Source organism: Macaca fascicularis, chromosome 10 (genome assembly GCF_037993035.2).
Source record: "Macaca fascicularis isolate 582-1 chromosome 10, T2T-MFA8v1.1".
In the NCBI taxonomy this organism is placed as follows: Eukaryota; Metazoa; Chordata; class Mammalia; order Primates; family Cercopithecidae; genus Macaca; species Macaca fascicularis.
This window is the reverse complement of record NC_088384.1, coordinates 41,628,985-41,656,667: the sequence shown is the minus strand read 5'-3', so window position 1 is coordinate 41,656,667 and position 27,683 is coordinate 41,628,985. Positions and strand designations below refer to the sequence as shown.

At 36.0% G+C, this 27,683-nt stretch overlaps 1 protein-coding gene across 1 annotated transcript; it reads right to left on the bottom strand.

The window, feature by feature from the left end:
* Positions 1-7,173: 7,173 nt before the first annotated feature.
* Positions 7,174-27,670, bottom strand: LOC102136932 (protein FRG1-like). Its single transcript, XM_065521827.2, has 9 exons — positions 27,385-27,670; positions 24,720-24,776; positions 18,424-18,558; positions 17,575-17,632; positions 15,542-15,656; positions 12,816-12,920; positions 9,484-9,575; positions 8,378-8,488; positions 7,174-7,210 (listed from the first exon to the last, which is right to left on the bottom strand). Exons 1-9 carry the CDS (start codon positions 27,668-27,670, stop codon positions 7,174-7,176), a joined length of 996 nt encoding a protein of 331 aa, XP_065377899.2.
* Between the last annotated feature and the right edge of the window lie 13 nt (positions 27,671-27,683).

The window sequence follows — 27,683 nt, the reverse complement described above, 5'->3', positions numbered from 1 at the left end:
CTTTGGTTTTTTAGTGATAAGTGGTTTGATAATGAACTACATTCATATAGTTTTCTTCACATTTCTTGTGCTTGAGGTTATTTGAGATTCTTAAAACTATGGGTTTATTGTTTTAATCAATTTTATATTTTTTTCCTACTATTATTTCTTCAATTTTGTGGAGCTTTTTTAGCATCTTTTTTTGTTTGGTTTGGTTTGGCTTTTTTATTCTCCTTTGGATATTCCAATAACATGTGAGTTAGGCTACTAAAAGTTGTTCTACAGCTCACTGATCTTTTTTATTGTTATTTTATTTTTATTTTTTAATGTGTACTTTCTTTCTGTGATTTATGTTGGGTGTTTCTACTGTGTTTGCAGGGTTGACCTAGTGCAACTCTGTGGCTTTCTTGAGACATTTGAATTGTACAGAATTTTATTTAAAAATTTTAACCAACACATTATGTTTACTCATGGTTGAAGGCATGGCTCTTGGCTGTTCCTCTTTTTTTCTGCCTCACTCTTACCAATGTAGATGACAGAGCCTTGAGACTCATCTAAGCCTTGTGAGACTCCATACTGTGTTTAAAAAGTCATAACTGTTTTTTGGTTACATATTATAGAGTCATTATTTAATTCTGAATTTAGCTTTAAATTTTTGTTTAAAGTAGGATTTTTTTTGTTCCCACTTAATGCTACTGAGTAGGTATATTTGTGTTGCCGCTTACTTGAGGACTAATAATTGTAGTTGACCATGAAGCAAAAATCACATATTTCCAAATTATCCTTTTAAAAGATCCATTAAATTGCCTGTAAGTCACAATGTAAACCAAAGTATTTATGCAGTACTTTAGAGACTCAATACTGACAAATATCCAGGTTTATCTCTAGTAGAAAAGAACAGTTGAGTACCAAATAAAGTAGTTTGCATTTTATCATCTAATGTGCATCAAAAATAAATTGTTAAGCATGAGAACACTCAGAGCAGTGTGATGTTCATACTATGAGAGGCATTTAGGATGTGAAAGTGAGAAAACAAGGTTCTGTGAGCGTAGTCTTGGGATTACTCACTGCATGCCTTTCAGCCACCTCCCCTCTCCCTCTCCTTTCATTGCTTTCTTCTCCTTGATTTTGAGTTGATCGTTGTATATGCATAATGGAATTCCCCAGGGTCATATTGTTTCAACAGCACATTCTGAAACAAGTACTTTTAAATTCACATTCAAACACAGAGTCAAAGTAGAGATTCTTCTTTGAATGAACACTACATTGCCTTTGGGGGTTGGTCATCATGTATAATTTTTAAAATTTGTTAACATCCGAAGCTAAAATTCATTTTTTTTTTTTGTATTAAGTCTAATAGATTTGAAAACTTAAGTGTAGATTTTTTTAAAATGTTCAGTAAGGGTTTATTTATATGATTTTTGTCACTGCAATTTGATTGTTTCATTCATTGCTTTCTTTGTAATACTATTTCTTCCAAATATCATACTTTCATTGGTTTTATGAACAGATTTATACTTTAGAGTGTGAGCAAGGATGTTCTGTTAAATAAATGGGAAAATTAATCTTCCTGAATTTATATTGTCATGTGGAAGTGAATAGTATGTTTCCTTTTGTAGCATTTCATCCGGTTTTCTCTCCATCCTTTATTTGATACATGAACAAACTACATGAGTGAAGAACCCCTCTGTTTTCTTAAATAACTTTTCAACTTCAGTAAGTCATGCAAGGATCAAATGTGAGAAAAATAGAGAACCTCAGGATCAACTCAAGTGTTTGGGAAAAAGTATTGAAAACGAGGTGGGGTAGTTTCCAACCTGACCTGCTCAGCATTGAAAGATTCTTGTTTCTTAATGAAGCCATGGAGTTTTATCAGCTTAAAAGTGAGTGGTTTGTACGATGAGTTTTTTTTTTTTCTTTTAAACTTACTTTTGAAACTTCCATTCTTTTTTGTGGATTGTGGTTTGTTAGAATAGTGATTATTTTTGCCGGGCGCGGTGGCTCAAGCCTGTAATCCCAGCACTTTGGGAGGCCGAGACGGGCGGATCACGAGGTCGGGAGATCGAGACCATCCTGGCTAACACGGTGAAACCCCGTCTCTACTTAAAAAATACAAAAAACTAGCCGGGCGAGGTGGTGGGCGCCTGTAGTCCCAGCTACTCAGGAGGCTGAGGCAGGAGAATGGCATGAACCCGGGAGGCGGAGCTTGCAGTGAGCTGAGATCCGGCCACTGCACTCCAGCCTGGGCGACAGAGCGAGACTCCGTCTCAAAAAAAAAAAAAAAAAAAAAAAAAGAATAGTGATTATTTTGTTTTTATGAGATGTTTCTTGTATTTTTATTTATTTTTAAGGCAGAGTCTTGCCGTCACCCAGGCTGGAGTACAGTGGCTCGATCTCAGCTCACTGCAACCTCCACCTCCCATGTTCAAGCGATTTTCCTGCCTCAGCTTCCCGAGTAGCTGGGATTACAGGCGTGTGCCACCACACTCAGCAATTTTTTGAATTTTTAGTAGACACAGGGTTTCACCATGTTGGCCAGGCTTGTCTCGAACTCCTGACCTCAAGTGATCCACCCGCCTCGGCTTCCCAAAGTGCTGGGATTACAGGCGTGAGCCACTGCACCCTGACATTACTGGTCCTCTAATGGATCTGGAGCACCTCAGTTCTCTGATTGTCACCCTTCTGTGTTGAAAATTAACTGTTATTTTCATTTCATGTCTAGGATGTAATATGTTCTTGTTGGGAAGAAATGATGTTGCTTGAGAAATAAGTGCCTTCAGTATCACTCTGTGTCACTTAATAAATATGACTAAAATCTACTTTTACCAATTGCTGCAATTTGATCCTTAAACAGCCATCTTTAAATTATACTTTTTCTTTGGTTAAAGTAATTATATTAGACATTAATTACTTTTACATAATTTTCTTATGTGGACTGACATTCTTAGAACTAAAACTTTCAGATGTTTATATATTACCAGTACCATTATTCTTTTGTATTATTATTAATGTGTCATCTCTTTTTCTCTGTAGCCATATGTAATCAACTCTCTTCCTTTTACTTCCTTTTTTGAATCGAAATGTTATACTGTGTACAAGCAAGAGCAACAGCTCTATATCAGGTTCACTGCAGTGCTTAGAAGATGCAACAGCACAATTTACAAATCCAAATTTCCAGGAAGTCTCTGCAGGGACCTCTAGTATAAAAGAGGCTTCAGAGACTAGAGGGTCAGAGGGCAACAAGAAGAAATTCAACTCCCAGCTCAGGTCAAAAGGGAAGAAAGCCTGGTGTTGAAAGAAATCCAAGAATGACTGTGCCTGCAACTAGCCCCTTTCTGTAAAGTATTCATGATGTTTCAGTTAAAATATTTGTTCTTATGATGGCCAATAATATGAATAGTTATGCTTTGTAAACGAATTATTATAATTAATGGATCATTCTAAATTATTATATGTTTAGTTGCTATAGTAAGATGATGTCAAAGATTTATTGTTTGTTAAATGTTTCTGGGATCTTTGCTTTATTTTTATATTATGATCTGTGCTTCCAAAGTTGAGCTGTAATTTTATTGTTTATACAAATGTAGAATAAAGCTTAAGGTTGGGGAGAAAAATAAAAGCCAGAGTTTTCCTTTCAGCTCTATAGAATAGTCATTCATTTCTATAAATATTCTTTATGTACCTTTCCTAGTTCCACATTTAAAAAGATAAAAGTGGGGATCTACACAGATCTCAGTAAACAATAGTTGTTGATTAATAATGCATTTATTATAAACCTTGAAGTTTAAAGTAGAATTTTGCTCAGCCTCCATATCTTTTATGATCAAGCTGCTATAATTATGCAATACCCAGTTAAATTTCAATTTCAGATAAACAATGAATATTTTAGTTTAAGCATGTCCCAAATATTGCATGGGATATACTTACACTGAAAAAATTATTTGTTTATCTGAAATTTAAAATTAACTGGGCATGCTATATTTTGTGTGGCAACCCTGTTTTATATAGAACAGAGTAACTCAGCTACATTTTAGAATACTTAACCTTAATCTGGTGTTCTAGGTCTTTACTTGTAATTATTATTATTATTTGGAGTCAGGGTCATGCTCCATAACCCAGGCTGGAGTGCAGTGGCACAATCACAGTGCACTTCAGCCTTGAGCTTCTGGGCTCAAGTGATTCTGGCCCCTCTGTCTTTGCCTCCCAAGTAGCTAGTACCACAGGTACGTGGGCCCAGCTAATTTTTTTTTTTTTTTTTTTTTTTTTTTGTAGAGACAGGGTCTCAGGCTGGTCTGGAACTGCTGGGCTCAATCAATCCTCCCACCTCTGCCTTCACCTCCCAAATATCTGAGACCACAGGCACATGCCACCACCATACCCAGCTTATGTTTCATCAGGTTGGTGCAAAAGTAATTGCACCACCCTAATAATTCTTTGTGGAGACAGGGTCTTGCCCTGTTGTCTAGGCTGGTTTCCAACTCCTGGGCTCGAGTGATCCTCCTGCCTGGGCCTCTAAAAGTGCTGGGATTACAGATATGAGCCACTGCACCAAGTTACTTTGTATAATTTTTAACATAAATATAAATATTTTGAGAAGTAGAAATGTTAAAACCCTTGGAGGAAAATATAAACTATACAATACAAAAAATATCAAACAAATATAACAAAAAATTATCAAAATTTTCAGAGGAACAAAACAAAATCCAGTTTTTACAATCTTCAGGATTCAATCCCATTATATCAAACATATAAATAAACATATTCAAAGAAAAAGGCATGTCTGGGTCATCTTGAGGTCAATCTCCATTGATGTTGGAATTAGTGTGAATTTTTTAAGTAGTTATTATAATTCTTACTAAAATAAAAACTCCAAAAACCCTTATAATAAATGGATAGGAAATCACAGCAGACAAGAAGAAACTACAATAATAACAAAGGTTCAAGTGGAAATTCTAGAAGTGAGAAAGTTTTCCAAGTTAAAAATTATAATCAGTTGTCTTCAGGAGCAGCTTGGAGGTGGTAAAGAGTCAATGAACCTAAAATACAATTGAAATTCTTCAATCTGAAAAATGTGAGCAGTCGCAGGTTGGGGTGTGTGAGCTTTTACTTTGGTTAGTGCTTTTAGGTAATCTTGGTTTTGATAAGATTACTAGACTGATCTGTCAGGGGCTAAGCCAGAGTTCATCTTGGTTTCAGTAGTGGTTTAAACAAAACTCATGATATCCTTGTGTTCAAGATGGCAGAAGAGTGGACCAGATGACAATATTTAGATGCAGTCATTCTTAACCTCTTGTTGCTCTCCCAGTGGTCTAGCTGGGGTTTGTTTAAAGCAGAATGGGAGAAACAGGGATGGAGCCTCCACCCACCTTCTCCATTTGTCCACTTGTCCTCCTTCATTAGTGGATAAAGTCCGCAGGAATAGGCCATGTATTATTTTAAATCTGTATCTTCTGTTATCAAGATCTGTAATTAGTTCTGCTCGCTGGACTGGGGTCAGGAATCGAGGGAACATGAAGGTGAACGAAGTGACATGGAGTCCAAGAACACACCATGCCTACATGCAGAACGTTTGTGCCAGGAAAACCAGTCAGCAGGCAGATGGTCTCAGATACCAAGTGGGAGGCAAGATTCAGTCTCGTGAAGGCGGTGATCTTCAATGTGTGCTTTGTATCACTTGCTTCCCAATGACCCGGAGTACTTGTTCACATGCAAACGTGGAGCCCAGTCCTAGACCTGCTAAGCCTGCGTTTCCACGGATGGTCTCAGCAGTCGACACTGGCGACCTGCTAGTCCTGCGTCTCCACGGATGGGTCTGGGCAGTCCACATTGGAAACTTGCAGGTCCCTCGGAGACGCTTATGCAGATAAACTTGAACTGCTGTGTTTAAGAGTTAGGGAGCTGTCAAAAGCAAGGAATAGACCAGGCCCTTGGGTGGGAAGGTTGCACAACCTTGGCACTATTAGCGTTCTGAGCGGAACGGGATTTTGCCACACGCTTTGCAGCATCCCTAGCCTCTACCCTCTAACACCGTATCCCAGATGTGAAAACCAAAAAATGTCCCCTGGGAGGCAAAATAGTCACCAGTTGGGAACAGGAACCACTGCTTTGCGGGATCAGAGTTACTTTGCTCCCAATCCAAGGATCAGAGCCCAAGATGAGACAAAGTGCAGCTATCGGAACTGGAGGGCCGAGCTGAAGCTAGACCTACAACAAACGTTCCAAAAGCTCCTTTCTAGGCCTGATCCTGTGCCTGTGCCTCAGCTACCGAGCTTGTACAGATGCCATGTAACTCTAGATCTGGTGTCAGATGGAATTGAAAGTCTAGAACTCGATAGGGTCTTTCAGGTTAGGCCAGCACACAACGTGGACTTTTGACGACATCTAGATGCTTGAACCAACCTCAGTCCTGAGGTACAATTTCCCGTGACATCTGATACACAGCCTGGATTTGGAGCACTCACTGGGATTAGATGCCACAGAAATATTGTGTTTAGGAACTCTGTAAGAGACAGGCTTCAACAAAGCAGACCTAAGCAACACTTAGCAACTGAACTTCAGCTTCCATTCCAGCCCACAAGGACAAAAGCTTCCCATACATATCCACTGTGGCTAACTCGTCCTCAGTAGGGAGTTTCCCCAGTACTGATCTACCCTCTGTTCTGAGCCTACTTGCTCTTTTGTAATGTTTCCACTTTCGGTCCCACTCCCTAACAGATGATTTGTCCTCTCCACCCAGCCCCCTAGTTCTGATATTTGGGCTGTCTGTGATCTGGGTAGTACTTCAGAGGTAGAACCAAAGCCTTGTTGATTGAATTTGGAATTTCTAACTTCCTCTTAAAGGCACTGATCAAGCATCTATTGTATAAAGTAAAGACTATGATCCAGTAAGACAGATTCCACAAGCAGCGCAGGAAGAATTGGTTTCTAGTGCACTGCATGCTTCAGGACAGGAAATCCAGAAAAACATTCTGTGGTACATTAAATGTGTACTATAAATTTCATTTCCATGTGAAAAATTGTAGTTAGCTAAAAAGTACATCCATGAAGAATCTTGATTAAGCTTGTTTAATCCTGGTTAAACTAGTTACTAAACAATAATTTCACAACAACTCAAGAATTCTGTAAAAGCATTACCTCTGAGTATTTTATTCAGAAAAAAAACAAGAAAGGATAAAGCTGAAACAAAAATCCCAGTCATTTGCAGTATCTGCCAGCTTTCAATTTGGCTCTCCTAAACAAAGAAAAATAATAAAATTAATCTATGTAAAACATGCCATATATATTCAACTGCTACTAATTATAAAAAGCTTTAAAACTGTGTGGTCAATTTTGGTTATTATATTACCGTAACACTTATATTAAAATATGTATACTTTCAAATTTGATTTCTATAAAAAATGGATTCTAATCTTATAAAAGTTATTTCCTAATAGTCAATAAACATTGCCTAAGGGCTTTTTCAATCCACAATAGCAATTTTAATTATTCTGGAATTTAAGGGTGCTCTAAATTTCCATTCAGCATGGTGAGAATGCTGTATTATTAGAAGTGATAAAAGTTACAGGACACAGAGCTTATTCCGTTTTAGAGGCCACATCCTGATTGTATTTTATATCCTCTTCTTGATTTCTTCCATCTAGATACGTATTCATTTGCTCAGCTGGAAAAAATTATTAACATTATGTACTGACTTTAGGTATGAAGCCTACCAGCTAGTTAACAGGAAATATGTAATGAAACATTGCTTTATCAAGAAATGTAAAAAAAGGGTAAGAGTAACTTTGCAACATAGGACTTCAATGAGCGGCTGGCGATTATCAAAATCTGGCACTTAATTGATTTATACTTGGACACTCACAGCTAAACGTCTCTGCCTGTTTTCCTATGTTGTAAATCTAGGACATTACTTATCCACATAGGAAGAGTAATAAATATTAATAATGTGCTATGATAAACATCCTGCACTCTTCCAAATCTTACAATAAAACTGCTTCAATTTCACTTGTTTAGCTTTTAGATTTTTAGCTGATCTATTCTTATTTTAAGGAACCTGAACTACTTTAACAGAATCCACATAATTTTTATATTAGCCAAACAGCTTCTTTCTAACTCTGGTTCTAATGGTTATAAAAAGATAATAATAAATTTATGAAGTAGGTACAGTCAAACCTTAATTTCTTAAAGTATATACTTAGAATCAGTTATAATTTTTAGATATTCTTTCTTGACAGCCTTTCCCCAAACTTTTGACGTCCTCTCAAAGTAATATTGCCACATTCATAAATTAGAAATAAAGACAAAAATGTGAAAACTATAGTAATTTAAGGGAACACAGGTTTTCTACACACCATTTCTATTGGCTACTGAAAATAGTGGAAATAAGTAAATAAATAGCTACCTGTCCAGAAGCGTCTCATGCAAAAATCCATCTTTCCGAGCCTTTTTAAGAATTTTACTGTCTTCTTTACTTATTTTAAGTTTGTGGTCATGGAAGCTCTGAAATTTATTTCTGCAAAGAAAATGTCTTCATTGAAAAATACCTCAAACTCTGATTATACATATTTACTATTAAATTTATGAATACTGCTAATTTCTTTTTCACTTATTAAAAAAGTCTAACTGTAGGCCAGGCACAGTGGCTCATGCCTGCAATCCCAGCACTTTGGGAGGCCAAGGCAAGCAGATCACTTGAGGTCAGGAGTTCGAGAACAGCCTAGCCAACATGGTGAAACCCCATCTCTACTAAAAATACAAAAATTAGCTGAGCATAGTGGCGCGTGCCTGTAGTCCCAGCTACTCAGGAGGCTGAGGCAGGAGAATCACATGAACCTGGGAGGCGAAGGCTACGATGAGCCAAGATCAAGCCACTGCACGCCAGTCTGGGTGACAGAGAGAGACTCTGTCTAAGGGGAGACCAAAAAAAAAAAAAGTCGAATTGTATTTTTTTTTTTAATAAGCTGGAGATTTTCAACAACAAAGATGACCTCCGTGACCCCTCAAAAGGAGGGCCGCTCATTGGGAAGAACCACAAGGCCACACTTCTATTAGGGCATGCCGGCGGGAGTCCTCCGTGTCCTGGCCATAGCACAGCCTTTGACTGGCATGACACCCCTTCTATGAATGAACAGGGAGACGATTAACATGGATGATGTTAGCTTTGAGAGCTGCAGGATGATTCGGAAAACTGAAGCCTTGAGAAAAGCATTGAGCTCAGTGCTCTGTCCCAGAGGCTACATTGTGTTGCCTCTTCTTGCCCATCAGTTTTAATTTAATTTTGTCAGAGAGGGTCTTGCTCCATCACCCAGGCTGGAATGCAGTGGTTATCAGAGCTCACTGCAGCCTTGGACTCCTGGGCTCAAACAATCCTCCTGTCTCAGCCTCCTGAGTAGCTTGGCCTACAGGCATGCACCACCATCCCCAACTAATTAGGTAATGTATTTTGAAAGTACTTTGAGAAGCACTTCACTGTCAAATCTGTAGGTCTAAAAGGAAAAGAATACATACACATAATTGATTTCACATTGTTTTACATTTCCTTTGTCTTCTTCTGGAATGTCGTCTTTTTTCTTGGTTTCTCTTTCAGCACAAAATCTAATCTATATTTGGAAAAGAGAATCCAATGGGTTATATGTTTATCTCCCATCTTCCCCCCTTTACGTATCACATAAGAACATTCAAGATGATTTCTTATGCAGAAGGAAAAATTAACTGATCAACTATATTCAGAAAAAGACAGGTTTTGGCTATGTGTTTTTACTTCACATATATAATCTATATGAGTAACTGCTACCACATGCTTCCTCCACAGCCCTTGGGTCAGAAACACTACAGACAAAATTATTTCAAAAACATTTTACACATCAGATCCTGCTAGGCAATAAAACAATCATTAACTAATTTAATTTTGTCCTCCAAGTGAATACACTAGGATCAAATTATCCCTAGTAGACAAGTGTTCATTTGATCAGATTGAAAGCTTAAGATAGCTATTTTACTTCACACAGACTATCACCAAATGTATTAAAACTTTTAACATTATACAACTTGCTTTAATTAATTGGAACCCACCTGTTTTACTAACTTCTTATATCCTCCTAAGTTTGGGTAGATATTTACTATTACATGTCATAAGTTAACTGATCTGCATTGAACAATTAGGATCGCCCACAGAACAGGCAATTGGCAGAGGTAAGGACTCATGTCTCCTAAGGATCTCTGTGGCCAGCGTCCAATTCCAGGACTGCTTAGAAAGTGATGACAAATAATGTGTTTGTGTCAATGACATCTTTGTGACAGTTTTGACAGTCACTTTTGACAGTTGTGACAGTTTTGATTAGAGGGTCCTAGAAGACCTGAAAACATTCCCTGCTAGGGCCTGTAACACAATGTTGCCTTTAGTAAGAGGGATCTGTGTTCTGGTAGCTAAGGCAAGGTCATAAATGTGAATGGCTGACAGAGATTAGGAGAGCCTACAATTAAATGGTAAAGGAAAAGAGTCCTAAATAATCACTGTTCAGAGATTCCAGGTACTTGACTAACCAAAGAGACCCAGAAAACTTTGTATTTCATCTGAAAACTGAAAAAAAAAAAGACAAAAAAAACACAAACTTTGTATAAGTATCTTTGTATCTTTGTATAAGTGCAAAGCACTGCACATATATTTGCAATTGTTGCCTTCGATAACAGTTTTGTGATGATATCCAGATGAAAAATAAACATGATACAATAAAATATAAATAAATAAAATTAAAGATAAGTCACAAACCCATGTGCATTTCCCCAATGACCTGTTTCCTGAGAAGCAATGCACTATGAAATATTGAGTGGCTTAGGAGTCAACTGGGCCTGGGTACACATCCTGTGTTTACCACACCTTGAAATCACTATGTGATTTCCATGAACTGACTGACAAAAACCACGAGGATGTAAGGAGGGTCAGAGGCTGTCTTCCTGTCTCTAAGGCTGAGCTCACATGCACCTCACAGGAGCCTGATGCAGATTCGAGACTACAACACATGTGCCGGGTACATGCAATGAAAAAACATAACTAACATTTCACTTCTCTAACAATAATACCTACATTTTAGATTGAAATTGTTTGAGCTTTAGATTTGAAATTATTTGAAATCAAGACTATTGTAAAAAGAAATCAAACATATGACTGGAAATCTAACATGAAGCACGTACAGACATTTGATAGAGGTTTTTAAATTACACTGGTAGTAGAGAAAAATGTAACATAAATTTTTATGCTCTAATTATAAGAATGAAGGGCATTTTAGAAAAGGCATTTCCTCCATCTCTTAGAGCCTTCCACTCCGGCCCCCACAATGCCTCACAGAGCAAATCTGGGTCAGGCTGGATGCAACCTGTGATTCCCAACAGAGACAAACAAAGCAAGGTTCAGGATGCTCACTACCGGGAAGGAATGTCAGGAACAGAAAAAGCATGTGTCAAGAAGGAGGGAGTTATTCTTTAGATACATTTTAGTATATGTTTATCATTAAAGATCACTGGCTTTTGCTGAGTCTAAAAAATTAAGCCTTAAATGTTTTCATCAAATTCCAGCTAACTGCCTGATTTATCTAGGTTATATTAACAGTATTATTTAGAATTTCACCTTGATATGAAGATGTCTGTGTAACTTTTACAATGATATAAAACAAAGAGTATGATTAGGGAGGAAACAGGCCAGTGCCTGGTGCAATGGATAATGCATCTGACTATGGATGAGGGAATTTAGCCTGGAATAAGGAACTTTTATTTCCAGCTTAGTGACACACACAAATTGTAAAAATAAAATAAAAATCATGTTTTATGTTGATTCATGTTTTTCCTAATGCAAACAAGACTGGTACTATTAATAAAAATATTTTTAAAATGTGAGGGCTAAAGCCCCAGAAGTTCTGCTATGATTTTTTATGTTTCATAGAGTTATTATCATCACGGAAGCTCAAGCATTACATAAATACAAACACATATACCCCTGACCTGGTAATTCTGCTTCTGGAAATTTATCTTCAGGTCCACCCGCACATCCTCAAGTGGATGCATGTTGAATGTTTTGTACTGCAGCACTGTGTATATGAGCAAAAGACTGGAAACAGCCTACATTTCCATCTATAAGAGACTAAACAAATTAAGGTACATCCCTAAAATGAATATTATGCAGCTGTTAAAAAAGAGAGGGAAAGAAAGGAAAAGCAAGAAAAAGAGAAAGCTTTCTACTTTCAAACTAATAGTAGAAAACTCTCCAAGATACAATGTTAAGGGAAGAAAAAATCAAAGTCTAGAAGACTATAGAGGAGGCAACCTTTAGTGTAAAACAGTTGAAAATTATAAACATATTCATGTGTTTATAAAGAAATTTTAGGAGGTTATAAAAAAACAAAACAAAGGGAAAGAGATAGGAACAGGAGCTGGGACACAGGTGAGTAAGACGCACGGCAGGCAGATGTCTTCATACGCTTTTATTTAAAAATGTTGAACCACGTGTACATATTATCTATTTTAAAAATTAGATTTTAAAATACAAGTAAGAAAACAAGAAAACAAAAGCCTAAAAAGATCATGTAGAACTCCTCAAAAAAAAGATACTAATCCATGGAGATAACGTCAAGGTAGCTCCTAGATAAACTGATTTCTCTATCACATTGTACAAACAAGTCACCAATTATGGGATTTATAATAAAATATGAGTCCATTTGAACCACCACGTTATAAAAAGCTATTAACTACACCTTTAAAGTGACAGTAAATGATGATTTAACATTTTAAAGAGATACAGTCACATTGCATGTGTGAATGTAGTCATCTGTATAAAATGTCATAATTACCTTGATCATTTCTTCTCCTGCTGCTGTTTTACTTTTTGTTTCTATGTCCCCAGCTTCATTGCGTCTAATAAAGCAGCCGTTTGAGGCCAATAAAGCCATTTTCCCCTATGTGAAACAAAACAACAAAATAGAGAGCCGCGAGGACACTTCTTGTAGAAGAAACGTTAAGTGTTTAGACTGAATTAATTTTTCCTCCCTGATTTAAAAATCATAGAAAAGAACTTAGAGAAAACCTGAAAAATGTAATACAAGAACATGCAGAAAAGGAAATCAAAATCACCTATCATTTTACTATTCAAAGATTACCACAATAAACATTCTTAGTGTATCTTCCTAGTAGGACTAAATTCTAATTAGATGAAGTAGGATTGCTTCCTTTCTAAAACGTCTACGGTGCTGTAACTGATTTAGTTCAGTTTGAAAAATTAACTTTAAAGACAAGAGCATAATTATGAGTGCACACTTTGTTCAAATATTAGCATTTTAAGTAAAATTTATTTTCCTCACAATTACAAACCACGAAAAGGCATATACAATGCCTTTAATGTTTTGAATTTAAGAATCAATGTCTAAGGGACTTTTGTGTGTGAAAATAAATATTCATATGCTTTTTTAGTTGTTTAATGTTTGATGTATTACAGTACTTTCTATTAAACAAAACTTTAAAAACTGATCTTCTTGTGTATCTAAATCTGGGTTATAAATTTGGTTAGCTCGATTCCCTTAACAAATATAATGTTTTATTTATAACTTGTATTTGGTTGATTCTTTTGGAAAACTTGGAACACCATAACATTTAGACAAAATATTTACAAATACAATGATTATAAAATATGTATATATTTAATATAAATATGTATATATAAAATGTATAAAATATGTGATATAACTTATATGACATCCAGTTTAAAAAGTGCTGATAACATGGATTTAATTTCTTGGTCAACGTCGCAAGGGCTGGTGGTCTCTCATCTGGATGGCGCCTGCTGAGCCCTGGAACATGCTGCTGTGGTCCAAGGCGATTTAAATCTGTGCCGCAGATTATTCAGCTGAGTCTTTTTGCAACAGAGTTTTAAGACGCTCTTTCATTTAAATTTTTGAAACTTAGTGTCCTTCCTAAAAATAAAATGAAATGAACTTTCCTAAAGTGTTGTATTATTAGAACTATCTAGCTCATCATCCTGGCCTTACGATATATTGGCCTTTTCTACTGGTGTAACTTTTATTAGAAGTATCTCATCATAACTAGTAGGATCATCTCAAAGGGGTTGCAACACATCAGTGGGTCTTGAAATCAATGTAGTGGTTCCTGAACGGTATTTGGGGGAAAAAGAAAAAGGAATACTCACAGACACACAGAGGAAGGGGTAAAAGAGAATAAGAAATATCAAGCTGCATAACACATGAACAAGTAAGTATTGTTAAGTACAACTCTTGCTTCAGTTATACATATGTGTGTGCTGGGCTGCAATCTAAAAATGCATTTCTCAATGGGTTGGGTCAAAATAGTTTTCAAGTCACTGACTTAAGATTTTATCCTAGGGGATGAGGAAATTAACCCCAGGGGATAAGGAAATTAGTCTAAATGACTACCTCTTTCTGGGGGGATGTCTGTTTAATTTGTCATCTTAGGAAACACTGCTGAGTTCCTATTTTCAGTTCCTGATTGTACACCACCAAAGCACTACTCAAAGGCTGAGCTTATCTTCTACTTGCTTGTGCCCACTGGTCCTTACTGTTTTTGATATAGTTACCTACTTTTTAAAGACTGTTTAGCACTCACATACTTTTGTTCAATCTTTACTTCTCACACAAACAGAGAAAGGAAATTATGTATTCTGTACCAACAAAGATTTAACAAAACATCCATATACTATAACTGTCTACTTACCAAAATTAATAATATTATCTTTTTTCTTCTTTTACATTAAAACTATCTTTTTGCCGGGCGCGGTGGCTCAAGCCTGTAATCCCAGCACTTTGGGAGGCCGAGGCGGGCGGATCACAAGGTCAGGAGATCGAGACCACAGTGAAACCCCGTCTCTACTAAAAATACAAAAAATTGGCCGGGCGCGGTGGCGGGCGCCTGTAGTCCCAGCTACTCAGGAGGCTGAGGCAGGAGAATGGCGGGAACCCGGGAGGCGGAGCTTGCAGTGAGCCGAGATCGCGCCACTGCACTCCAGCCTGGGCAACAGCGTGAGACTCCGTCTCAAAAAAAAAAAAAAAAAAAAAAAAAAAAAAAAACTATCTTTTTGTACACTATTTTAAGTTTATGAACTGAAAGTCTTTTAGAGATAATTTACTTCAATGACCTATTATTATTTATTTTATGCACAAATTGTCACAACTTGGTCTTAGCTCGCTCCAGCGTTCGCTTACAGTCTCTAATGTTTCTGAAAGCATCCATGATTTCTGCTACAAAGAAGGTACTTAGGAACTATTCTGTTTTCCTACTCTGAGACCTAAAATTGACTGGTTCTTTAACGGAAATGAGATCCATATCTAGGCACTAGGGTATAGAGAAATAATTGTGGGCAAAAGTACTAATGCTGTTTTTGTTGCACTATATTTTGAGATCTCTTTAAGGCTCTATGTGCTTATTGATTTGTTCCAATTTAACATATACTATTGCATCCTAGTTTTTCTTTTTAAATATATTATCATTGACTGTTACAGACTTTCTGTTACACTGACAGGAAGTTTTTATAAACAATAACAGCACTTACATTTTGAAAGACTGATTCCCATAGTTCTCTTGGTCCAATTGCATCTGAATGCCCAACAACAAGCCCATCTGAATTTATACCAAGATATTTCCCGTAGCCAGATGTCAGGGAAATTCTGTACATTAATAAGATAGATAAAAGTTAAAAACTGAGAAGAAATTAATTTATAGAACATCAAAATAGGACATGTGTATGTGTGTGGGTGTGTACATATCTAAAATTTCAGGCTGGACATATTCCAAGTGTTCAAAAGCTGCATATTGGCTGAGTGGTGACTCACTCCTGTAATCTCTGCACTTTGGGAAACCAATGGGAGAATTGCCTGAGGCAAGAAGTTCAAGATCAACCTGGACAGCACAGTGAGACACCATCTCTACAAAAAAACTTTAAAAATCAGCCGGGCATGGTGGTGTGCACACATGATACCAGCTACTGGGGAAGCTGACACAGGAGGATTGCTTGAGCCCAGAAATTTGAGGTTATAGTGAGCTACAATCACACCACTGCACTCCAACCTGGGTGACAGAGTGAGACTCTGTGCCTTAAAAAAATAAAAAAGCTACACGTGACTAGTTGCTGCCGTATTGGACAGTGCAGTTTTAAATTTACAGTTTTGTATTTTGCTTTTTTAATATAAACATTGTACTTATATATTACATAACAAATATTTTCCAAATTCATTATTCTTCAATTATACTTCTTTAGTTACAAAGTTCAATAATAAATTATTAAAACTACTTTTTCTCTTATTATAAACAGTTCTATTTACATCTATTCTTACGTAAAACTGATTTATCCTTAGAAAATATTTCTAGAAATAACTGGATCAAAAAGTATAAACTATAAAGTTCTTATGTCATCAAACTGTTTTCCAGAAAATACTGTTTCAATTTACTTTCTTACCTCAAATTGAAAGAGTATGTTTTGTATCACGGAATTTTTTTTTAAACATTATGACTTTAAAAAAATACTTGAAAACTTGATATTGAAAAAATAGTATCCTATTAATTTGCATTTTAGTATTTAACTAGAATAACAATTGTTTTTCTTTTCCTTTCCTTTATAGTTTTCAGATTATCTGGTTATGTCCCTTGTCTATTTTTCCGTTGAGGTCTGATTGTTTGCAGTTTTTCTACTGGGGTCATCAGGGCTATGAATTCTGTACAAGATATATATGAAGAGTAAGAACTCACTGCCTATTAAGATTGTTGCAAATATTTTCCTCATTTGTCAGTTAATTTTCTTTATAATCCTTTTTTGTTTATAATTGTAAAGCAGTTTAAAACTATTGAATTTTTTCTTCCTCTGCTTTTATGCTTTGTCTTTCACCATACTTACTAGACTTTCAAAGAAAGTATAAAAATAATCACCTTAATGTGATTTTTAAAAATGCTGATTTCTAATCTTTTACCTTACTGAGAATCTCCTGGGATGCCAGAATTGATTTTTACTCCTTTGTATGTTAATTATTATATAACAGAAATCATTATCATATTGATGTAACCAATTACTAAAATATGCAAATTCACTCTCAGTATCTTCTACCCAAAGAATCATTCTATACTTTTGCACAAGGTGAGAATAACAAAGGTTACTTTATAAAATGACTGTAAAAATAGTGATTAAAAATATTCTTCTGGTCATTATGACTCTGTAACATTCTCTGCTGGTTTCAACAATATCCCTTTTTTCAGTCTTCCTGTTTGTCTTTGGACTTCCCTACAGCGAGTTTAAATATCATAGCAACAGTGAACCAGGTTTTGTACTGTTTAATTTCTTTTTTAATCTATCTTATTTGGTGTGTGAAATTATTAATCTTCATTTTTTAACTTACATATTTTTTTCCAGCCTAGCATTATATATTGATACGAAATCCACTAAAAGTAGATCACAAAATCTACTTTTCAAAAAAGTTATTTTGTTTTTTATATCAAAATTACTCTGTGGGCTTAAGACAGACACTAAAATTTTTAATGAATACAATTAAATTTTAAAAATAACTGGTCACGAATTATATTACAACATAAGCTCACCTGGAATCGGATAATTTGACAGCCGTCAACTGCTCCGGAGGACTAAGGCCCTCATCAACTATTGGAGAAAAACATTTGAAAATAAATTTGACATTTGCTGTAAAAGATACCATTTTGCTAAAAAGTGTGGCTATTTTCTTCTGCAATTAAATGTAAGAATATTCAGATATACCGATGTCACTGTAATACTGCATCTTTGGAATCAAGATCTATTTTACCTTCTTTTAACTACAGTGCTAATTTTACATATTGAGTAAGACAGGCTAACATAATGCTTATTTAATAACTTCTGAGATATCTTCTCTTTATGTTTTAAAATATAGTCATAAATAAGCACTTATTTAAAAAACTAAATGCTTTCATTTATTCAAAGGATGGCCTTGTTGACCAAATGATACTGCTTTTTATCTTCTAATTGCTTCCTTTCTCATTAGTGTTCCCTCTAATGGGCTAAAGAAAATGAGGAAACTTCAAATTGTTACCTACACCTAGGTTAGTTTTGGCAATAGGTCTGAATAAAAAAGAAATTCAAACATTTTGACTCAAGTAGGTTTTCTTTTTTCTTTCCACTTACTATTTTAATTATTCATGTTGTTTTGATTTCCAAAGATACTCTTCTGGAACTATATGGAATGTTTTCAAATGCTTATATTAGAAAGAGGGACTTACCAATGCCTGGTAAATATTAAGGAAGAAAAAAAATGGAAGAGTCAAATGCAATGGAAAATTTGGAAAATTTTGGAAAAATTTCCTTTGGAAAATGTCTGAAACTAGTTAAGAGCTTGGCCTAAGTGAATGAATGTCCTAAAACCTGCATTTGTGGCAGCCTCTTCCCTTCCAGACACAAACCTTCTTTGTGTGGAGATCCCAGGGTAAAAAGGCCATTGTCGAGTGCATGTATATAGGTTCCCTTATCCATTTCAATGGCTATGGTTCCTGAAATTTCACCAAAGTTTGTGACTGTCCACCAGATTCCTAAAAAATAAAATCAATATTTAAACTTTGTATCTTAGTTTTGACACAGAGTTCTTTTTGTGTTGTTATAACTTAGTTCTAAAAACTTTTTATTTTGCAGTTGTAAGAAATAATACAAAGATCTCACATATCCCTTCCTCACTTTGTCTCAAAGATGACATCTCGCATAAGTATCATACACTGTCAGAATCAGGAAATTGACATTGATATAATCCATGAACCTTATTCAGATTTCACCAGTTTTACATGTACTTGTTAGCATGTATGTGCACAGATTCATGCGACTACCAGCACAGTCAGGATTAGGTTTTTAAAATACAAAATAGCAACCTACAGCCAGGCATGGGGGTGCATGCCTGTAATTCCAGCTAGTCGGCGAGCTGGGGAAAGAGGATCACTTGAGCCCAGGAGTTCAAGTGAGAGCTATGATCTCATCACTGCACTCTAGCCTGAGTGACAGAGCAAGATCCTGTCTCAAAACAAGACCAAACAAAAGGCAACATGTGAAGGTACAAAGTGATACATAGAGAACAGTCTCTTTCATGATAGACCCCAGCCATCTATTCACGCCTGCTTTCCAGAAGCAATGCCCATCATAATGTTTCTTAGAAATGCACCTATAGGAAGACTTTCTAGCATAGTAATCTTTTTTTTTTTTTTTTTTTTTTGAGAAGGAGTCTCGCTCTGTCACCCAGGCTGGAGTGCAGTGGCACAATCTTGGCTCACTGCAACCTCCGCCTCCCAGATTCAAACAACTCTCTGCCTCAGCTTCCTGAGTAGCTGGGGCTACAGGTACTCGCCACCACGCCTGGATAATTTTTTTTTGTATTTTTAGTAGAGATGGGGTTTCCCCATCTGGGCCAGACTGGTCTTGAACTCCTGACCTTGCGCTCTACCTGCCTCGGCCTCCCAAAGTGCTGGGATGACAGGTGTGAGCCACTGCGCCTGGCCAGTAATCTTAACTATGATTTTAGATTGAAAGCAAAATGAGCAGAATCTATGTCTATGTATACTAATTTCCAATTTGCCAACAGAAATGTTAGACTCTAGGAACAGTTAAGCAGTTGTTATAAAAGGTTATATCTTAATGTTAAAAAATATCATCAAACCCCTCCTAAACTGTACTTTAGCTACAGCAGAAATAAGTCAACCATTAACTGGATATGACATATTAAGGAATTCTTGTTCATTTTATAAGGTCTGATAGTGACATAGTATAATGTATAAAAGAACAAAACAGATGATGAAAGACATACCGTGTTAAGAAATGTACATTTATGTACTTATGGGTAAAATGACATATCATCTGTGATTTTACTTAGAATTTTCTAGGAAAAAACGTGTGTGTGGGTGTGTGTGTAAATGAAATTAGATTGGCAAAATACTGACAATTATATTCTTCTATGTATGGATTAGTTTGGATATTTCCATAATAAAAAGGTTTTAAAGTTTCAGTTAATTCCACACACAAAATTTTCTATTCAACTAAACATTTCATGCTTTTCAAAATAAATTTTAAAATACATAAAATTTTAGCTAAAATGAAGTTGGACCCTTACCTAACACTAAATAAAAAAGTAACTTAAAATAGACCAAAGACCTAAATGTAAGAGCTGAAGTTAGAAACCTTTTAGAAAAAAATGGGAAAAGCTTCATGACCATGAATTTGGCAATTATTTATTGCATAGAACATCAAAGGGACAGGAACAAAAGAAAACACAGACAAACTGGACTTCATCAGAATTAAAACCTTTCGTGCATCAAGAACCACTGTCCACAGAGTAAAAGGCAACCCAGAGAATGGAGAAAATATTTGTAGACTGCATACATTATAAGGAATTAATATCCAGACTATACAGAGAACTCCAAAAAGGCAAACATCACAATTCAAAACTGGGCAAAGGATGTACACAGACATTGCTCCAAAGGGCCAATGAGCACTTGAAAAGATCATCAGCATCACTAGTCACCAGGGAAATGTAAATCAAAACCATAATACAATACCACTTCACACCCATGAGAATAGCTAGTATCAATAAAAACAAAAAACAAAAACAAAAACCAAGAAAACCAGAAAAACAAATGTTGGGCAGCATGTGGAGAAACTGAAACCCGATGCAATGCTGGTGGGAAGGTAAAACAGTGCATGTGTTTAAATGTCACTGAAGTGTACACTTAAAAGTAGAAAAACTGGCAAATCCTATATTCTGTATATTTTACCTCCACACACACACATAACCAATGGAGAAAAAGAAAATCAAAATTAAAATTTCAGCTAAAGATTATTAGAAAGCAATAAAACTAATGAGCAATTTAGACAACTGAGTTGTCTAATAGCTACAACTTTTTTCAGTAAAAGAAATAATGCTTTATTCAGAATCATTATGAACGGTATTATGATTAGCAAGTCTTTCTTATAAATGTAATAGTTAAAGATTTTAAATTTGTTTTATTTTGTATATTCTATGCCATGTTGACCAAGTACACTTAATATTAAATAAAATCATTTAAATATAGTATCTCATTAATGTTTTGCAAATGAAGAAGAAATTTCTGGCAGACAAGCTCCTCAAAATTTTCACACTCTGTCCAAGTAGGGAAATGATACAGTAACATTACTTACAATATTGTGAACTGAAAAAGAAATTACTTTGAGTAGATGACAGTATTTTTTCTCAATGGGATTTCAAAGAATAAGAAAGCTAAACATAGTGTCATCGAGAATTAAATGTGAACTATTCTGCCTATTTTCTGCAAGTGGTCTACATTCAACCCTCAGAAGTATGCTTCTATGCTTAACGACTAAAGTAACATAACATAATACTTATCAGTGCCACTCTGGGGGTTTCAGCTGTGAAATAAAGTTCTTTATCATTTATATCTTTTGCAAACATCTTCTCCCTGTCTGTGGCTTGTATTTTAATTACTTTAAGAGTCTTTGACATAGCAGAAAATGTTAATTTTATTAGAGTCCAGCTTATCAATTATTTCACACATTGCACCTTTGGTGTCATATCTAAAAAGTTATTACCAAACCCAAGTCACTTAGATTTTACCTTATCTTCTATGAATTCTATAGTGCTGCATTTTACGTTCAGATCTGTTATCTATTTTGACAGGCAGGAATACTTCACCACTATACTAATGAGGACAGCGGCTGTGTGATCTGTTTTAATTTTTTGAAAGATGTAAGATCTGTGTCTAGGTTTATGCTTTTCTTTGCATGTGGATGTCCAGTCGTTCCAGTACCATTTGTTAAAAATACTGTATTGGCTCCACTGTATTGCCTTTGTTCCTCTGTCAAAGTTTAGTTGACTATATTTTGTTACTGGGCTCTCTATTCTGTCCCATTGGTCCTTTTGTTTGTTCTTTAACCAATACCACACTGTTTTGATTACTGTCAATTTATACTAAGTCTTGAAGTTGGATATTGTCAGTCTTCAACTTTGTTCTTCTAATACTGAAGTGGCTGTTCTGGGTCTTTTGTCTCTCCAAATAAACTTTTGAATCAGTTTGTTGATATTAAAAAAATAAAAAAAACTTATTGGGATTTTGGTTGGGATTGCATCATAAGGAAAACATCTTGACAATATTCAGTGTACCTATGCATGAACATGGACTACCTGTCCATTTAGTTTCCTGTGAATGAGTTTTGTAGTTTTCCTCGTGAAGTCTTGAACATATTTTGTTAGATTTTATGCCCAAGTATTTCATTTTGGGGAGTGCTACTGGAAATGGTTTTCATTATTATTTTTAGTAGAGATGGGGTTTTGTCATGTTAGCCAGGCTAGTCTCGAACTCCTGACCTCAAGTGATCCACCTGCCTTGGCCTCCCAAAGTTCTGGAATTACGAGCATGAGCCAGTTTTTAATTTCAAATTCTACTTGTTCTTTGCTGGTAATTCAGTGAACTTCTGTATATTAAACTCAATTCTTTTGGATCGTCTACATAGGCAAACATGCCATTTATGAACAAAGTTTATCTTCCCAATGAATATATATTTTGTTTTTCTTGCCATAATTGCATTAGCTAGGACTTCTAGTACAATGTTTTAAAGAAGTGGTAAGAGGAGACATCCTTGTTTTTCCTGATCCCCTTTCTGGATCTTAGTGGGAAAGATTCTAGTTTCTCACAATTGGATATGATGTTAACAATAGGTTTTTGTTGTCCATATTCTTTATCAAGTTGAGGAAGGTCACCTTTGTTCCTAGTATGCTGGGAGCTTTTATTATGAGTGTTAGATTTTGTCAAATGCTTTTTCTTTTTCTTAGCCTGTTAATGTGATGAATTACGTTAATTGGTTTTTCAATATTAAACCAGCTTTCAATATGTGAAATTCCATGTGGTTTTGGTGCACAAATTTTTTTTAACATTGTTACATTTAATTTGCTAATATTTTATTGAAGATTATTGCATCTATGTTCATGAGAGATGTTCTGTTTTTCTTGTAATATTTTGTTATTAAAATGATATTTGGTATTAAAATGATGCTGGCTCCACAGAATGAGTTAAGAAGTATTCCTCAGCTTCTATGTTCTGAAAGAGATTGTAGATAATCGGTATAATTTCTTCATAGATGTTTGGTAGAATTCACCAGTGAACCCATCTGGACCTGGCACTTCATCTTTTGAAAGGTTATTAACTACTGATCAATTTAACAGATGTAGGTCTATACAGATCGTTTCTTCCTGTTCAAATTTTGGCAGATTCTGTCTTTAAAGAAATTGGTTCATTTCATCCACGTTATCAAATTTGTGGCCATAGAGTTGTTCACAATATTTATTACCCTTTTAATGTCCATGGGATCTGTAGTTATGTCCCTTATTTCATTTCTGATACTGGTAATTTATCTGCTACATTTCTTTTTCTTGTTAGAGGCTTATAGATTTTCTCTCAAAGATCCAGCTTTTGGTTTCATTGATTTTTTCTCTACTGATTTTCTGTTTTCAATGTATTGATTTCTGCTCTTTCATTATTTGTCTCCCACTTAGAATTTAATTCCATGTTCTTTTTCTAGTTTTCGAAGGTGGAAGCTTATTGATTTCAGATCTTTTTTTCTAACATATGCATTTAAATCTATAAATTTCCCTATAAACATTACTCTCATTGCAGCTCACAAATTTTAACAAGTTTTCATTTTCATTTACTTCAAAATTTCAAAGAAATCTTCAGATTTCTTCCTTGAACAATGTATCATTTATAACTGTATTGTTTAATATCCTAACATATTTTCCAGTCATCTATTATTGATTTCTACTTTACTGTTGTTGAGAACATACTTGTTTGATTCCTATTCTTTTAAATTTGTTAAGATGTGTTTTATGGACCAAAACGTGGTATATCTTGGTGAATGTTCTGTATTCTGCTGTTGTTGGAGGAAATAGTCTGTAAACGTCATGTCAGTTATATATAGTTGACTGAGGATGTTGATTTCAATTTTGTCCTTACTGATTTTCTGGCTACTGAATTGGTCCATTTCTGATAAAGGGGTGTTAAAGTCTCCAACTATAATAGTGGGTTAATTATTTCTCCTTGAAGTTCAACAGTTTTTGCTTTGGCATTCTGATGCTTTGTTAGCAAAAATACATTTAAGGATTGTTACATCTTCTTGGAGAATTAATCCCTTTATTATGTAATAGTCATCTCTGGTAACTTTCCTTGATGTAAAGGACTACTCTGTCTGAAATTAATGTCACCACTTCCATTTTTCAAAATTAGTGTTGTCCGGGTACGGTGGCTCATGCCTGTAATCCCAGCACTTTAGGAGGCTGAGGCGGGATGATCACCTGAGGTCAGGAGTTCAAGACTGGCCTGGCCAACATGGTGAAACCCCATCTGTACAAAAACAGAAAAAGTAAATAAATTACCTGGGCAGGATGACAAATGCCTATAATCCCAGCTACTTGGGAGGCTGAGGAGGGAGAATCGCTTGAACCTGGGAGGCGGAGGTTGCAGTCAGATGAGATCAGGCCATTGTACACAAAAAAATTAGTGTTAACATTTATATCTTTTTCCATCCCTTTACTGTTGATCTATATGTATGTCTTTATATCTAAAGTGGATTTCTTATAGACAATATATAGTTGGGTGCATTTGGACTGACATTGAAAGTAATGATATACAGTTGAATTAACATCTACCATATTTGTTACTATTTTCTATTTGTTGCCCTTGTTCTTTGTTTTTGTCCTTCACTCTTTTTCTTTTTTTTTTTTCCCCCTTGTGGTCTTAATTGAGCATTTTCTATGATTTATTTTCTTTCTTTTCTTAGCATATCAGTTACTTTTTTTTTTAAGTGGTCGCCTTGGAATTTACAATATAAATTTACAGGTAACCCAAGTCCACTTTCAAACGACACTACACTGGTTTCTTGATAATGCAAGCACACTATAAGAACAAAATAATCCTAATTCCTAATTGCTCTCTCCCATCCCTTATGTATCACTGCTGTCATTCATTTCACTTATATTTAAGTGTGTGTATATGACATATACATAAGCATATAATCAAATATACTGTCGCTATTATGAATGAACTGTTATGTTAGATCTATTAAGAAAAATAAAAGTTTTTCTTCTACCTTCACTGTTTCTTCTTTGATGCTTTTTGTTTTTCTATTTATTTTTTAAACAGACAAGGTCTTGCTCTGTTGCCCAGGCTGGAGTGGAGTGGCATTATTATAGCTCACTGCAGCCTTGAGTGGGATCCAGGGCTCAAGTGACCCATCTCAGCCTCTCAAAGTAGCTGGCACCATAGGTGTTGGCCACCACGTTTGGCTTTTTTTCTTTTTTAATGAGACAGAGTCTCACTACGTTGCCCAGGCTGGTCTCAACTAATCGGCCTCCAGCAGTTCTCCCATCTTTGCCTCCCAGAGTGTTAGGATGACAGGTGTGAGCCCCTGTAAACAGACTGTGCTCTTCCTTTCTTTATGCACAGCTGAGTTACTGACTTCTACTATTTTCTCTAAAGAACCTTGAACATTTTTTGCAAGGCATGTCTACTGGCAACAAATTTTGCAATTTTTGTCTGAGAAGGTCTTTACTTTTCCTTCTCTTTTAAAAGATAATTTCACAGAGTATAGACTTCTAGGTTAATGGAATTTTTTTCCTCTCAGTAGTTTAAATATTTCACTCCACTTCTTGCTTTCATGGTTTTTGAGGGGAAGTTGAATATAATTATTCTCTTTGATCCTCCATAGGGAAGGAGATGACTCTGGTTTCTTTGTTTTTTAATCTTTGATTCACCATAGTTTGAAAATTTTATGCCCAAGTATGGTTTATTTTTGTTTTGTTTTTGTCGTCGTCGTTTTTACATTTATCCTTCTTGGTGTTTCTTGAGCTTCCTGGATCTATGGTTTGGTGTCTGGCATTAATCTGAGGAAATTCAGCTATTACTGTTACAAATACTTCTTCTGTTCCTCTTTCTTCCCCCTTGTATTACCGTTATGCATATTTTATGCCTCTGTAGACATCCCATAGTGCTTGGATACTCTGTTCTTTTTTGGTTTTCAGTGTTCTCTTTGCTTGTCAGTTCTGGAGGCTGGAGTTGGGTATTTCCTTTCCCCCAGGTCAGAAGGCTCTGATAAAATCCCACCAGGTTAGTTTCTAGTTAACTAGCTTCTCTGGAAGGTAGACCTAGTTAAGAGTGCACCTGCATATTAAAAAATGATTCCTATTCTCTTTCCCCTGTAATAAGTATGAGGAGATTTTTCTCTGATATTTACTTCGAGAACCTGGTTGAGCTTCTGATGGTACAACTCAAAATCATGAGACCCATATGCACAGGACTCCTGGGGGTTTTAACTCTCAGAGGTGCCACACCTCACTGCAGCAATTTGTCAATTCCAGTTAAGGTTTTCCAATCCCAGTGTGGGTTCCTTGTAGCATTGTGCTCCAGTGTACAGTGATTCTCCACTTTACTTGTCCAGCCAATCTAGGGACAGTGGCTTTCCTGTGACCTCATGTCTCTTGCAAGTTTAAGAAGAGCTGCTGATTTTTCAGTTTGCTCAGCTTTTTACCTGTGAGGAGGGAGTGACAATTCTCAAGATTATCGAGTATGGAACCTGAAATTCCCCAACTCTATTATAGTAAAACGTGTCTTCCCTTCCTCTGGCTCAAGAATTAAAATATTTCCTTCTTTGACACATTGTAATTTGATTCCCTAAATATTTATAATTGTAGATTTAAAAACTCCGTCTTCTGCTGTATCAGACATCTAGACTGGCACTTTCCAACAGAATTATGAGAGTCCTGTTATAGAACTTTAAACCTTCCTTGTAGCCTCATATAAATACATAAACAGGTACAATTAATTTTACTAGTATATTTTTAACTCAAAATGCTCATACTATACTTTCAATAAGAAATATAAATAGGCCAGGTGCGGTGGCTCACATCTGTAATTCCAGCACTGTGGGAGGCCCAGGCGGGTGAATCACGAGGTCAGGAGATCAAGACCATCCTGGCTAACATGGTGAAACCCGTTCTCTACTAAAAATACAAAAAATTAGCCAGGCGTGGCGGCGCCTGTAGTCCCAGCTACTCGGGAGGCTGAGGCAGGAGAATGGCGTGAACCGGGAGGCGGAGCTTGCAGTGAGCCGAGATTGCGTCACTGCACTCCAGCCTGGGCGACACAGCGAGACTCCGTCTCAAAAAAAAAAAAAAAAAAAAAAAAAAAGAAAGAAAAAAAAGAAAAAAATACAAATAAAATATTTTCTATTTTTTATATTAACTGGCATGTCTTTCACGCAGCAAATCCACTTCAGACCGGGCGCACTTCATGTGCTCAGCCCCCGCATGTGGTGAGTGACAGAGACCATCCTGCATGTGTGCGCACTTTTTACTGCCTTTTTCTTGACCACAGATTCTACCTCCTGTTTCTCTGTGTATGCAGTGATTATTTGCTGAATATTACACATTGTGGGTAACACGTTGAGCACACTCAGGATCCCTAACCTTCCTCTGAAGCTTTCCAGCTCTTGTTTTAGCAGGTAGCACAGGCACTGCTGGGTCATCGTGACATGGGCAGGCTTGGATTGATTCAGCTGCTGGTGTGGATCTGTGGAGAGCTCCAATCCTGCACCCACTCCGATCTCCCCTCCTGGACGTGGAAGGATAGCCATGCTCCGCCCACAC